The sequence below is a fragment of the Silene latifolia genome, unplaced genomic scaffold (genome assembly GCF_048544455.1).
Source record: "Silene latifolia isolate original U9 population unplaced genomic scaffold, ASM4854445v1 scaffold_195, whole genome shotgun sequence".
Taxonomy (NCBI): Eukaryota; Viridiplantae; Streptophyta; class Magnoliopsida; order Caryophyllales; family Caryophyllaceae; genus Silene; species Silene latifolia.
This window is the reverse complement of record NW_027413159.1, coordinates 1-10,908: the sequence shown is the minus strand read 5'-3', so window position 1 is coordinate 10,908 and position 10,908 is coordinate 1. Positions and strand designations below refer to the sequence as shown.

General features: G+C 39.4%; 3 protein-coding genes across 3 annotated transcripts; 2 read left to right on the top strand and 1 right to left on the bottom strand.

Moving 5' to 3' along the window:
- The first annotated feature begins 23 nt into the window (after window positions 1-23).
- On the top strand, window positions 24-1,742 carry LOC141638196 (two-pore potassium channel 5). Its single transcript, XM_074447601.1, has 2 exons — window positions 24-1,147; window positions 1,351-1,742. Exons 1-2 carry the CDS (start codon window positions 114-116, stop codon window positions 1,517-1,519), a joined length of 1,203 nt encoding a protein of 400 aa, XP_074303702.1. The 5' UTR covers window positions 24-113; the 3' UTR covers window positions 1,520-1,742.
- Window positions 1,743-4,155: 2,413 nt separating this feature from the next.
- LOC141638195 (uncharacterized) lies at window positions 4,156-5,452 on the top strand. Its single transcript, XM_074447600.1, has 6 exons — window positions 4,156-4,321; window positions 4,403-4,495; window positions 4,600-4,633; window positions 4,726-4,746; window positions 4,818-4,947; window positions 5,057-5,452. Exons 1-6 carry the CDS (start codon window positions 4,199-4,201, stop codon window positions 5,109-5,111), a joined length of 456 nt encoding a protein of 151 aa, XP_074303701.1. The 5' UTR covers window positions 4,156-4,198; the 3' UTR covers window positions 5,112-5,452.
- Window positions 5,453-6,142: 690 nt separating this feature from the next.
- On the bottom strand, window positions 6,143-9,683 carry LOC141638194 (uncharacterized). Its single transcript, XM_074447599.1, has 4 exons — window positions 9,060-9,683; window positions 8,638-8,952; window positions 7,622-8,507; window positions 6,143-7,522 (listed from the first exon to the last, which is right to left on the bottom strand). The coding sequence occupies exons 1-4, from the start codon at window positions 9,331-9,333 to the stop codon at window positions 7,345-7,347; spliced, it is 1,653 nt and encodes a 550-aa protein (XP_074303700.1). The 5' UTR covers window positions 9,334-9,683; the 3' UTR covers window positions 6,143-7,344.
- Window positions 9,684-10,908: the final 1,225 nt, after the last annotated feature.

The following is a 10,908-nucleotide window of genomic DNA, read 5'->3' as shown; positions in this document are numbered from 1 at the left end:
AGAAATGTAACTTAAATAAATCTGGGAAAAATAAATAAATAAATAAAATAAATAAAAAGGCGTGTTAGGGAGTATAAGTTGAGGGAGTCGAAAAATAAGCAAGTGATAGGAGGATGATGATGATGGGGGAGGAGGAGGAAAGGCAGCCTCTCTTCTTGCCTATATCATCATCATCATCATCATCATCATCATCATCAACCTCATCCTCATTTCCCCAGGAAATTGAAAAAGAAAAAGACAAGGAATTATCATCGGCATGTAGTGCCCCAATCCCGAGTGAGCAGCTGCCGAGATCGAAGTCGGGGCTGCACAGGTGTAGAACAGCTCCGGCCATGGATATGGCGGCTGTACTGAGGGAGATGCAAGCACAAGCAGCAAAGGAGAAGGAGGATGATGATGAAGATTCAGATTTAGATTTAGAAGAATCAAAGATGATTGGTAGGAGTAGGAGTCCAGCTCAGCAAGCAAGTGTGCTTCTGATTGTATACCTGTTAATGGGTGCTCTTGTTTACGGACTTAACAGGGATAAGTTCACAGGTGTTGAGACACATCCACTTGTTGACGCACTCTACTTCTGCATTGTCACCATGTCTACCATCGGCTACGGTGACATCACTCCCCTCACCTCCTCCACTAAGCTCTTTGTCTGCGCCTTCGTCCTCGTCGGCTTTGGTTTCATCGACATTCTTCTCGCCACTGTCCTCAATTACGTCCTTGATCAACAGGAGAAGTCCATTCTCGCTGACATTCAACATCGCAACCTCCTTCTTGTCGACCTCAGCAAAGGCCGCATGCGTATCCGCCTCAAGGTCGCCCTTGCTCTCTTCGTTCTCGTTCTCTGCATCGGCATCGGCACCCTCTTTCTCTTCTTTGTTGAGGGATTTTCTTTCATTGACTCCCTCTACCTCTCCGCCCTCTCTGTCACCACCGTTGGTTACGGGGACAGGGCCTTCTCCACTCTCTCTGGTCGCCTCTTCGCCTCCATCTGGCTTCTCCTTTCCACTCTCGCCGTCGCACGGGCCTTCCTCTTCCTTGTCGAGGCTCGAATTGACAAGCGGCAGCGCACTCTTGCTAAGTGGGTTCTCCAGAGAGACATTACTCCTCAGGATTTGTTTGCTGCTAATATCAACAACAATAACTTCATCACGTACCCTTCTTCTTCCTCTTCTTTTGATTTCAATTCCTTATTTCTCAACTCTAACTGTCTTGTTTTTCATTCTTCAACTCAACTGACTTTTGGTATGCTGCCTGCTTTCCTAGTTAACAATATCCTAACATCTTGTTTTACCAATCTATAGACATTATAATTATGGGTGTGGTGGTTGAATGTTGTTTGGCTTAAATTTGCAGAAAATCAGAGTATGTTATTTACAAGCTGAAAGAGATGGGTAAGATAGGAGAGCAGGATATATCTCAAATTTGCAATCAATTCAGTAAGCTCGATCCCAACAACATGGGCAGGATAACTTTACCCGATCTCTTGCAGAATCATCATCACTCATATATGCCAAATAGATAGATGCTACCTACTTGTCTGTCAAATGTCAAATGTCAAATGTTACGCAAGTATATAAGATAGCTCAGGAATTGCAGATCTATATATGCAGGTTTAGTATCTCCATTTGATGATACTCAAATTGGTGGGTGACTTGTTTGTAAATCATTGTTATGAAATTAATCACAATTCTATGTTTAAATATTTTCCTTCCTAAGCTAATGGCAGTATGGCATTCTACATGAAATACTGCTGAATTTGTGTATTACCTGTTTCCCTTGTATGTTAGTTATCCTTCATATCTTGATTTTCAGCCCTGTTATCCTTGTTTCGTTTGTTTTTATCCATCACTACTGGTTTCAAATTTTAAGCAAACAAATAGAAGCATACATACATTAGTAATTATGGTTTTTGTTTAGATTACTTGTGTAATTTGGATCACAAGCAGCAAGATTACATAAGTTTCATAATGGATTGATTAATAGAAAAAACAAGGAGCAACAGTAAAAGGTGGTGGTGTAATGGTAGATGAATCAAGAAGAGGCAAGAAGGCGACGGTTGGTGATGTGAGAGGGAAGAAGAACTTGGTGAGAGAGCTGCTGATTAAAAATGGTGACAACGTCGAGCATGTCAACGCTAAGTTGGGTGGCAGAGCTGGTTCCAGCCTTGAAAAGTTGCTGGAGCTGAGGAGGAGCCTCATCAACACAAGTAGTAGCGAAGGTGTTGACATCACCCAACTCGATGCGAATGTTAAACAATTGAGCTTGGTCCTTAAAGTTATTGGGGTCGCAAACTTGGGTCATGGCATCTTGGAGACGGTCCTTGGCTAGTTCCAGGAGGTGCTTACAGCTTTTGAGAGCAGGGTTGGTAGAGGCCTTCTCCATCTCAACTAAAGCAAGCTTCACCCCTCTTTCCACAAGGGTTTGTGGGGTTACACCTTGGCTATGTGCCGCCGCTTGAAGGCTCTTCATACATGCATCCTTGTAGGTTGCGACTCCACATAGGGTCTCCAACATCTTTGATGTCGAATCACCTCCTCCATTCTTGTGGCCTTGTGCATTCACCACTATCAATAAGGTTATAATTACCCTTGCAACCATCGCTCGCCCCTCCATATTTATTTTTATTTTTCTCCAACAAATGCAAATTCCTAATTATTATACACAAAGACAGAGGTAAAGAGAGTTATGTGATGTTACCGCTCTATCTCTCTCCCTTCCCTCTCTAATAATTGTGGCATTAGCAGTATTATTTTGGTGCCTCTTTATACCACAAAATTCATGATTACTAATTTTAAATTTTCTCAGATTCAGCATCTTATTTTTAGAAATTAAAACAGCGCTTTTATTTCTTGGATCTCCTCATTTTTCTCCTCTAAAAATTGTATACAACTCTAATTATTGGTTTTTCATTAGTGCAAGCAATTCCCAAATTGAAGTTTTGATTCAACATTATGAGGAGATAAATCCCCCGAGATCGTCCAACATTGCGACTCTTTTGATTTCTGATGCTAACCTCAATTATGTAAATGGTAAATGAATAAATGCACTCCAATTATAACCTCAACAACTGCGATTGGGAGGGGTTTAAATACCGTAATCCTTGGACACGCCCCGAAATCCGGATTAGTCGGCCCAATGTGGTTCGGATTACCGGATGGTTTAGACCCAAAAAAAAAAAAATTATAACCTCAACAAAATTTCCTAAGAGCAAGTCTAATGAAATTCTTATATAAAGCTTTTTTTATGTCAAATTATATTTTGTCAATTACTAAAATTAAGAACTAACTTTTAATTATAACTCACTATTAATTTTCTTATCTCCCTAACAAAATTTTATTTTTTTGAAATTATCAAACAAACAACTTGATTCTTAAATAAAAAACTAGTTCGTTGCTACCTAGAACGCGAGGAACTTTATTTCTATAGTTCTTATTGATAAACTCGAGAGTCGAGACTAAAAACCATTGTTGTACTTGCTCCAAGAATTTTCAATTAAGTTTCATTGAACAAGTCGAAGATGTCTATGTAGGAATTTAATTACACTGAAATTGACAATTACCTATAGAGTATGATGAGAATTTTTAAAAGAAGTTAGTCCAAACATTTATAAAGTTTCCTGAAAATATGAGAGGTGAAAAACTTATATTTTATCTCATAAAATTTTTCAATTTATGTGTTTTTATTAAAATTGGCGTTAAATCTTTTTTGTTGTTATTACGAACTACCTTCTCTTTTCATAATATCAACGAGAGGAATATTATCGACTTTCTCAATAACTTTCTATTCTAGTCCTTAGTATAGCATTAAAATAACATTTATTAAAAACAAAAGTTATAGAAACCTTGGAATCAGCTCGGTCAAAGCTCGACTCAAAATCGTCAATACTAATTCCGAGCCGAGCTTTACCAAATTAAAGCCGATTCCGAGCTTTAATATTTTGCAATGTTTTTGTTTCTAATCAAATTTTATTTTAGAATTTACGATTATATTTTTATTATATTTGTTAAGTATTTGATATTTACATTGATCTTAAAATATATTTATTGATTTTGAGTTTTAACCTTTTTTGGTGAGTTTGAAGCCGATTTAGGGTCCGAACCCACCCGGCCTAGTTTTAGTTCAAATAGGGTGGGTTAGCTGTTGGCACCCGATTCGTAACATTTGTTGGTAGTAATTAAGGAGGGAAAGTAAAGTACTCCATATGTATGGCTCAAAAAGGAAGACGCGGAGGGAGAGATTGTTGAAGAGTAAAAGAAAGATGAAGAGTGGTGAGGCGAGGCTTCTTCTAGGATTTGATCCGCATTCTCGCCCCACCGCTTCTCAGGTTTGTGTTTCAGATTGTTAATTCAAATTCAAATTCAATTCAATTCAATTCAATTCAATTCAAATTCAATTAAATTTGCAGATCAAAGCCGCATATAAAAACAAGGTTTGGGATGTTCACCCTGATCGTTTTCCAGAGACTCAAAGGAGCGTCGCTGAATCTCGTTTTAAAATGGTGATTTCACTTATCGCTTCTCCCGATACCATTCAATTACCCAATAATAATAATAATATTCTTGTGTGCTTATGTTTTAGTATGATGCTTCTTTTTCCCTGCAGATTTCAGAAGCCTATACTTGCCTCCTCTTCACCGGTAATTATCTCATTAATTTATATAAACAAACGCAAGGATTCAATTAATTTAGTAGCTAAACTAAATGCTCTGCGTTGCTTTCGTATTTGCAGCTCAGGAAAGCTCTCATTCCGGTAATTCCTGTATCCCTTTTTCACTACATCTACATGTGGATGTTCCTCATTACTTTGCCTTGTTGTTTTAGTTTCCTACACACGAGTTGTCAAGACCGGGGTTCCAAGGCCAAATGGAGGTGGAAGACATCCTTTAGTTGGCCTGCCCTTCCTTTTCATCATTCTCGCAACCGTCGGACTTGGAGGTTTCAGTGTTGCCAGGTGTACTTCAATTTCTGCTTATTCACTTTATTCCACTTCCTTTTTATGTATGTATGTATGTATGTATGTATATGACTCTTATTTCTTACTTTTTGGTTTTGTTTCTCAGGGCTTACAGAAAGGAACAAGAATCAAATCCCTCACATAATCCCTTCCTTCCCTGATCAGGACATGAATAGTCTAGCTCCCATGGATGGCGTTCCGTTACCTACCGAGGGTCATCTTGTCATAGACAGCTTCCATACTTCTATTGACACAAAACGGATCGTCTTGATGAACTTTGTATCAGAGTTGCATTGATTTGATGCACATAAGGGATAGTCTGTGCATGAGTAGTGTGAGTAGGAAGTATAAACGTGAAAACATATTCATGTTGTCAGACTTACGGCACCTGCTGCCGACAGACAGATGGATTTTATTACTCTTTATTACTCGTACCTCTCTCTTGTTCTTATGATCTGAATTCCATAACTTCCATTGTTGATGAATTTTACACACTGCCCAAACATGAAGGATATTGCACAACTGTTTAACTGCAGGTCCACCTAAATTAGGGCTATAATATCCACAAAAGAGCTCATTAAGTATTTATTTACACTTTTAATTTCTCTTGCACAATCTTGGAAATTTGGTTCTCTTCTGTTTGATCCATTCTTTTCTTCCCATGATTAGCGCACCATTCTGCTGGGGCTGCCTGGTTGTGCTCCTTGGCAGACTCCACAACCTGGCCTCGAGATTGCATCTCTAAACTGTTTGTTTATTGCCTTTCACTATACATGCTGGAGTGATTTGCTCAAGTCTTTCAAAAATTAACCTGAGATTTTAGTTGTTTTCGGCCAGATTTACGTCATCACTATGTTTTCTAAGCCAACTGCATAGTCTGCGCACAGTATTGTTGGCTCCCAAATCTAAATCTCAGTTTTGAAAGGTATACTTTAACAACTTTTAAGAGCAAGGTTCAAGGAGTCGCTGGTGAAAATGTATTGAGGTGCTTTAAATACATCTTTTTCGCGAGGCACTACTATGCCATTGTTGCCTTCGTGCACTTTGCCCCTTTCAAAACTACGGCCTGAAGTAACTCAGACCAGTAGCAGCCAGGTAGCCAGTGAGGGTTATAGAGAGGCACAACCCCGTCCTCCGCGACAAAAAAATAGTAGATAAATCATTAGAATTCGACAAACAATCAAAGCAGAAAAGCAAGGTAAGTACCAATCTTAGAAAGTTCTCCACAAAGTACTTGCATAATTTGAAATGCATTCAGAGATACAATCAGACCCTTTTCCCCCAGTCCATTAAAGGATTAGGGACGCAAAGACCAACTAAGAAAACAATGACAAGCCAAGGAATAAGTTCATAATAACACTAATAAAATGCAAATTTACACAGGACGAGAATTAAAACAGTAAAGAGTCTTCATAACCACAATAAAATGCAAATTTACACAGGACGAGAATTAAAACAGTAAAGAGTCTTCATAACCACAATATTTCACGTTTATATCTTCATAACCACAATATTTCATCCAGCGTAGCGCTAAAATAAAGTGTCTCCCAACGTTTCATAGAAACATTTTGCTCAAAAAGTAAGCTCTGCCTTGTGCCTCCCACTCGCAAGTCGCAAAACAAGGTCACAAAATGGTAACAAGCAAAAAAGCACATTGTTCCAGCATAGTTCATCTCATCCATCCATCGTCATGGAATCCAGTAAGTTGAAGTTTTGTCCTTCAAGATATTTTTAACTACTATTTTCTCTCTTTAGTCTTCATTGACAGCAGTTGCAGACTGTCAGTTCCAGTTCCAGTGACAACTGACGACCCAGATCATTGTTGATAAACGATACCAGAAAAAGAAGCAACCAGACTAGTAATATTGTAAACCTCCCAGCTGTCCTATCCAAAGCCAACGAGAAACGTAGTATGTTCTTCATACTATCCTATATATCCTTGCCCGTATCAAGCAACGCTAAGCTTCCCGATATTAATACTAACAACAGTTCGATAATTCATATTGAAGCCCATAACAAGTTCGACTAGTTTCGTAAGTCTTTTGGTCCCGAGTTTTTTCTAGAGAACTATAACCCAGAGCTGTTATCTATAGCAGACTGAATTTTAATTTTCTTCAAAGACTAATTTTAGTTTCTTTCGGAGAATGTCTAGTAACCTTCCCTTTTTCCAGAGAAGATGAAGTCTCCAAATATAAAACCATAATCATCACCGTCCTTGCTAACAATCCCCATCATATGTTCCTTCGAGCTGCAGTGACTATATTGCAACAAATCTACGAAGTACCACTAAAGCGACATTTTCTGTAATTAACTAATGAATAAAACCAGAAAAATATAGGTGATAGGATAAGCATACCACTTAAATTATCTTCTATCACCCTGGCTGATACCTTATTAGGAATCAGCTTTACCAGTATCACCCTGCTTTAACGTGACTATGACTGGCTGCCATCCTGATTGACGATGTTTTATCCATCGTTTGCAAGCAATTGACATATTCAATATACGGATAACTTGGCCAAGTGCAAAGCCTTGCAGGCACGAATTTTTCAAGATTAATGCAGCTTCATAGCTGTGAATAAGATTAAGAATTGTCAGTGGAAGGCAGGAAGCAATTATCTTCCAGAAAACAAATATAATAGGTAAAATGATTAGGAACTTTGTTTCTCACCTGCATACAGACGCAGTTATAGCAGATCTTCCATTCGAAGAAACAAGGAACTCCTGAACCTTATCCCACGTTGCCTTGGTGAACTCATTAGGATTGCCACCCATAGGATTGACACAAGACCACACCCGCGGCTGATTCTTGAGAAGATAAAGCTGAACTTGACCCATAGTTTGTATTTCTACCATGTTTTGGTTAATTGCACATTCCAAAGCCTTCTTGACATCAGTATCCCGATGCCTAGAATCACCAAATCTTATACAATCAACTATGTTTGCTTCTGTTGGAGTAATCAGGTCATTTCTGAGGCTGTCCAAGGCAAGCAAGACAAGACCTGCAAGGCCTTGCTCATGTTCGGAAGGAGGTGAGATGGTACCAGCCCCTTGCTGCGCACGAGGGAGTGACGTAGAAGCAGCAGGGGGTGCAGGTACGGAATGTGTGGTACGAGCAGGAGCAGATGCTTGCCTGTTGAGAGTATTGCGTTGAGAGTAGTTGATATGGTTGTTGTTGGTCCCTTTTTGGGGTAAGTTTCGGTTGGTAGAACTTGAATATTTGGAAGGATTAAACTTAATATCTCTTCCAGCTTGTTGGGGAAGATTGACGGAATTTTGGGCATAACACGGGCGTTCAGATATATTTAGTCTACCAATATCAGGAGCAGTATTAAAAATGGGAGGTGAAGGGGGTTGAGGTCTAGGCTGGGGAGGACGGAAAGAATGGTTATGCGCAACGGGAGGAAACAAGTTCCCAGGGGGTGTAGCAGAAAGAGCAGAGGCATTGGTGGGCCTAGGCAAAAGAGGATAGGAATTCTGGTGATTGGGTGCAAAGTCAGAATTATTCCTGGGAGAGGGGTCGAGATTTCCTGGGAAGCCACCTGAAGCAGACCAACCTGCAGAGGAAAGAACAAAAGAATTCATGAGGGGCTTTTCTAACAGGTTTGGGTGGTTGAATAGAAGACGTGTTGGGGACATATACAAAGGCAGGTGTAGTAAAAAGAGGAGGAGAAGGTGGGTAATTACCATTAGTAGTAGTAGTTGAATTAGAATTCTTATTGTTGGGAGGCGGACGGGGCGGAGAATCATTACGAGAAAGAGGAGGACCACCGGCAACAAGGCTGGTCCAGAGCCAGACACTCTTGGCAGCAGCAACAAGAGCATGAGAGGCTTTCACAGGTTGGGCAAGTAGTATATTATATCTGCGCATGCGGAGTTGATGGAGGGCGTTCGCAAAATCACGGTCACCAGAGATTAACAGATAATTGCCAGGGGAAGGGTTATCAACTGCCCAGAACAGCATATCAACTAGAATCTTCTTATCACTAGCATCTTTAACACCTAATTAATAGTATCATCAAATCAAATCAAATCAAATTAAATAATAAAAATATAGTATACAGTAGTAGTAGTAATGAAAAGCAGTAATAAAATCTAAAATAGAATACCGGCAGGAACGTGGTTGAGAGAGATGCCGGTGGAGGAGAGAGCCTGCTGAATGGAAGAAGGGATTCGATTGGTATCCCCGTATGCGGATATGGATACGGATCCACCGTAATCCAACTTGGATAGGGCTGCCGTGATGTTCTGTGCTATTGTGTGTGGATCGCTGCCTTTTGGTACTTGGCAATTCTCTATGTCCCACCACACCGACGTTTTAGCCCTTCTGTACTCCAACTCAGCCTTCTCCTCCCCACCGCCTCCTCCTTCGTCGCCTCCCATTTATTTATTAATATTAATTAATAATCCCTACTTCCGTTTCTTAAAGTATGCACTGGATTTGCAACTCCTCCTCCTCCTCCAGTTTTATTTTACTTTTTAAATAAATAAAAATCTCCTTGTCTTCCTTTCCCTTTTTACAGTTGATTTACTTGACTTATTTGACCTTTCTCAATCGTGGTCAATACGACATTACGACTTCCCCGCTCTACTCTCTTCCACTCACCTTCACTTGTCTCTCACTACCCCTTCCCATACGCCCCACTATCCTCTTCTTAATTTTAACCTACTTGTCCTGTTCTACCCTACCCAAGCCCAACCACTTTTATCATCTTTTTCTATCAACACGCTTTCGTGACCTGATATAACTACTTTGTTCTATTACTTTATTTTTTTCTTTTATTTTTTTTTTTGATTAGGTAAGTGCAAACTAAAAAATTAGGGATACTAACCTTATCTCATCCTTTCGAATTTTTTGTTTTATTGTATCAATCAAACCACGTTTTTCGAAAAAAATCTTTGTCCGACAAAGAATTACATGTTACGAGTTTTGTTGCAATGAAATGTTTTTTCAAATCACGTCTCGAAAAAATGGGCCTAATTTCACATCCTCGATTTGAAAAAAAATTTCACCGCTTTTGCCTTTGACGCCAAGTAGTTATGGTTGGTTAAACATTTTTTAACGAATAAACTTATCACCCTCCACAATTAACTTTGATATTCCCGAGTATTTAAACGTTTCGCTAAAAACCCTTTTTTTCACACGGAAGACCTCTTAAAGATCTTGTGGATCCGCATTTGAAAAAAAAACGTTTATCGTATTGATCTTTAGAAACAAGAGTTATTTAACTAAATAAGTTCTATTACTTTTTTTTTAAAAAAGTGAGTAAATATCATGAAAATGAAAAATTGAAGACTTTCTTTTCACGAGAATATCCCAAAAAAGAAAAATTACTCAAATCTTGTTTAAGTCAATATCCGTCTTAAATTTAAAACGAATTAAGTATTATAAAATAAAATTAGTGGTAACGAGTCGAGCCGAGCCGAACACGAGCTTCAACTTGCTCGACTTATGCTCAACAAGCAAAACTCCAACTCGAGCTCAAAATTCGTTAGTGAACTTATTCCCATGACCTCCTCGTTAGTCCTTACACTTCATTGAATCGTTGTATACCAAAGAAAAAAGAGCTTGTACATAGGGATGTGTGGTGGGTTGGGCCGGTGAGGACTGTGCTGGGCTTAGGGAAGTAGAGCCTGGTGCACGACACTAAATCCAAACCGGGTTGGGTCGAGTCAATGTTAGGTTGGTGCTACACTAACCGCAACTCACTTAGTAGCGGGCCAAGGCCAAGCTGGGTTGAGCCTATTTTTTTAAAAAAAGTTAGTGCTTAACCCGGTCAACCCAAAAGTTGGGCGCTAGCCCGACCTGAGGGTGACGATGTGAGATCCGGGCTGGCACTAACAAATTCAATATTACCGAAAAATCTCAGGTCTGTGCCTAACAAATTCAACTTATTACTGAAAAGCCTCGGGTCTGTGCCCATCGAAGTATTATTACTTTTGAAAAAAGATTTTTCA

What these genes read in the sequence shown, in the direction of transcription:
- LOC141638196 (XM_074447601.1), top strand. Translation starts at nt 114, where the DNA reads ATGATGATGATGGGGGAGGAGGAGGAAAGGCAGCCTCTCTTCTTGCCT. An exon ending in AACAACAATAACTTCATCAC is followed by an intron (nt 1,148 to 1,350) that starts GTACCCTTCTTC and finishes TTAAATTTGCAG; the next exon opens with AAAATCAGAGTATGTTATTT.
- LOC141638195 (XM_074447600.1), top strand. Translation starts at nt 4,199, where the DNA reads ATGTATGGCTCAAAAAGGAAGACGCGGAGGGAGAGATTGTTGAAGAGT. An exon ending in CTCGCCCCACCGCTTCTCAG is followed by an intron (nt 4,322 to 4,402) that starts GTTTGTGTTTCA and finishes TTAAATTTGCAG; the next exon opens with ATCAAAGCCGCATATAAAAA. An exon ending in TCAGGAAAGCTCTCATTCCG is followed by an intron (nt 4,747 to 4,817) that starts GTAATTCCTGTA and finishes TTGTTGTTTTAG; the next exon opens with TTTCCTACACACGAGTTGTC.
- LOC141638194 (XM_074447599.1), bottom strand. Translation starts at nt 9,333, where the DNA reads ATGGGAGGCGACGAAGGAGGAGGCGGTGGGGAGGAGAAGGCTGAGTTG. An exon ending in TCTCAACCACGTTCCTGCCG is followed by an intron (nt 8,953 to 9,059) that starts GTATTCTATTTT and finishes ACTATTAATTAG; the next exon opens with GTGTTAAAGATGCTAGTGAT. An exon ending in TTCAACTACTACTACTAATG is followed by an intron (nt 8,508 to 8,637) that starts GTAATTACCCAC and finishes TTTCCTCTGCAG; the next exon opens with GTTGGTCTGCTTCAGGTGGC.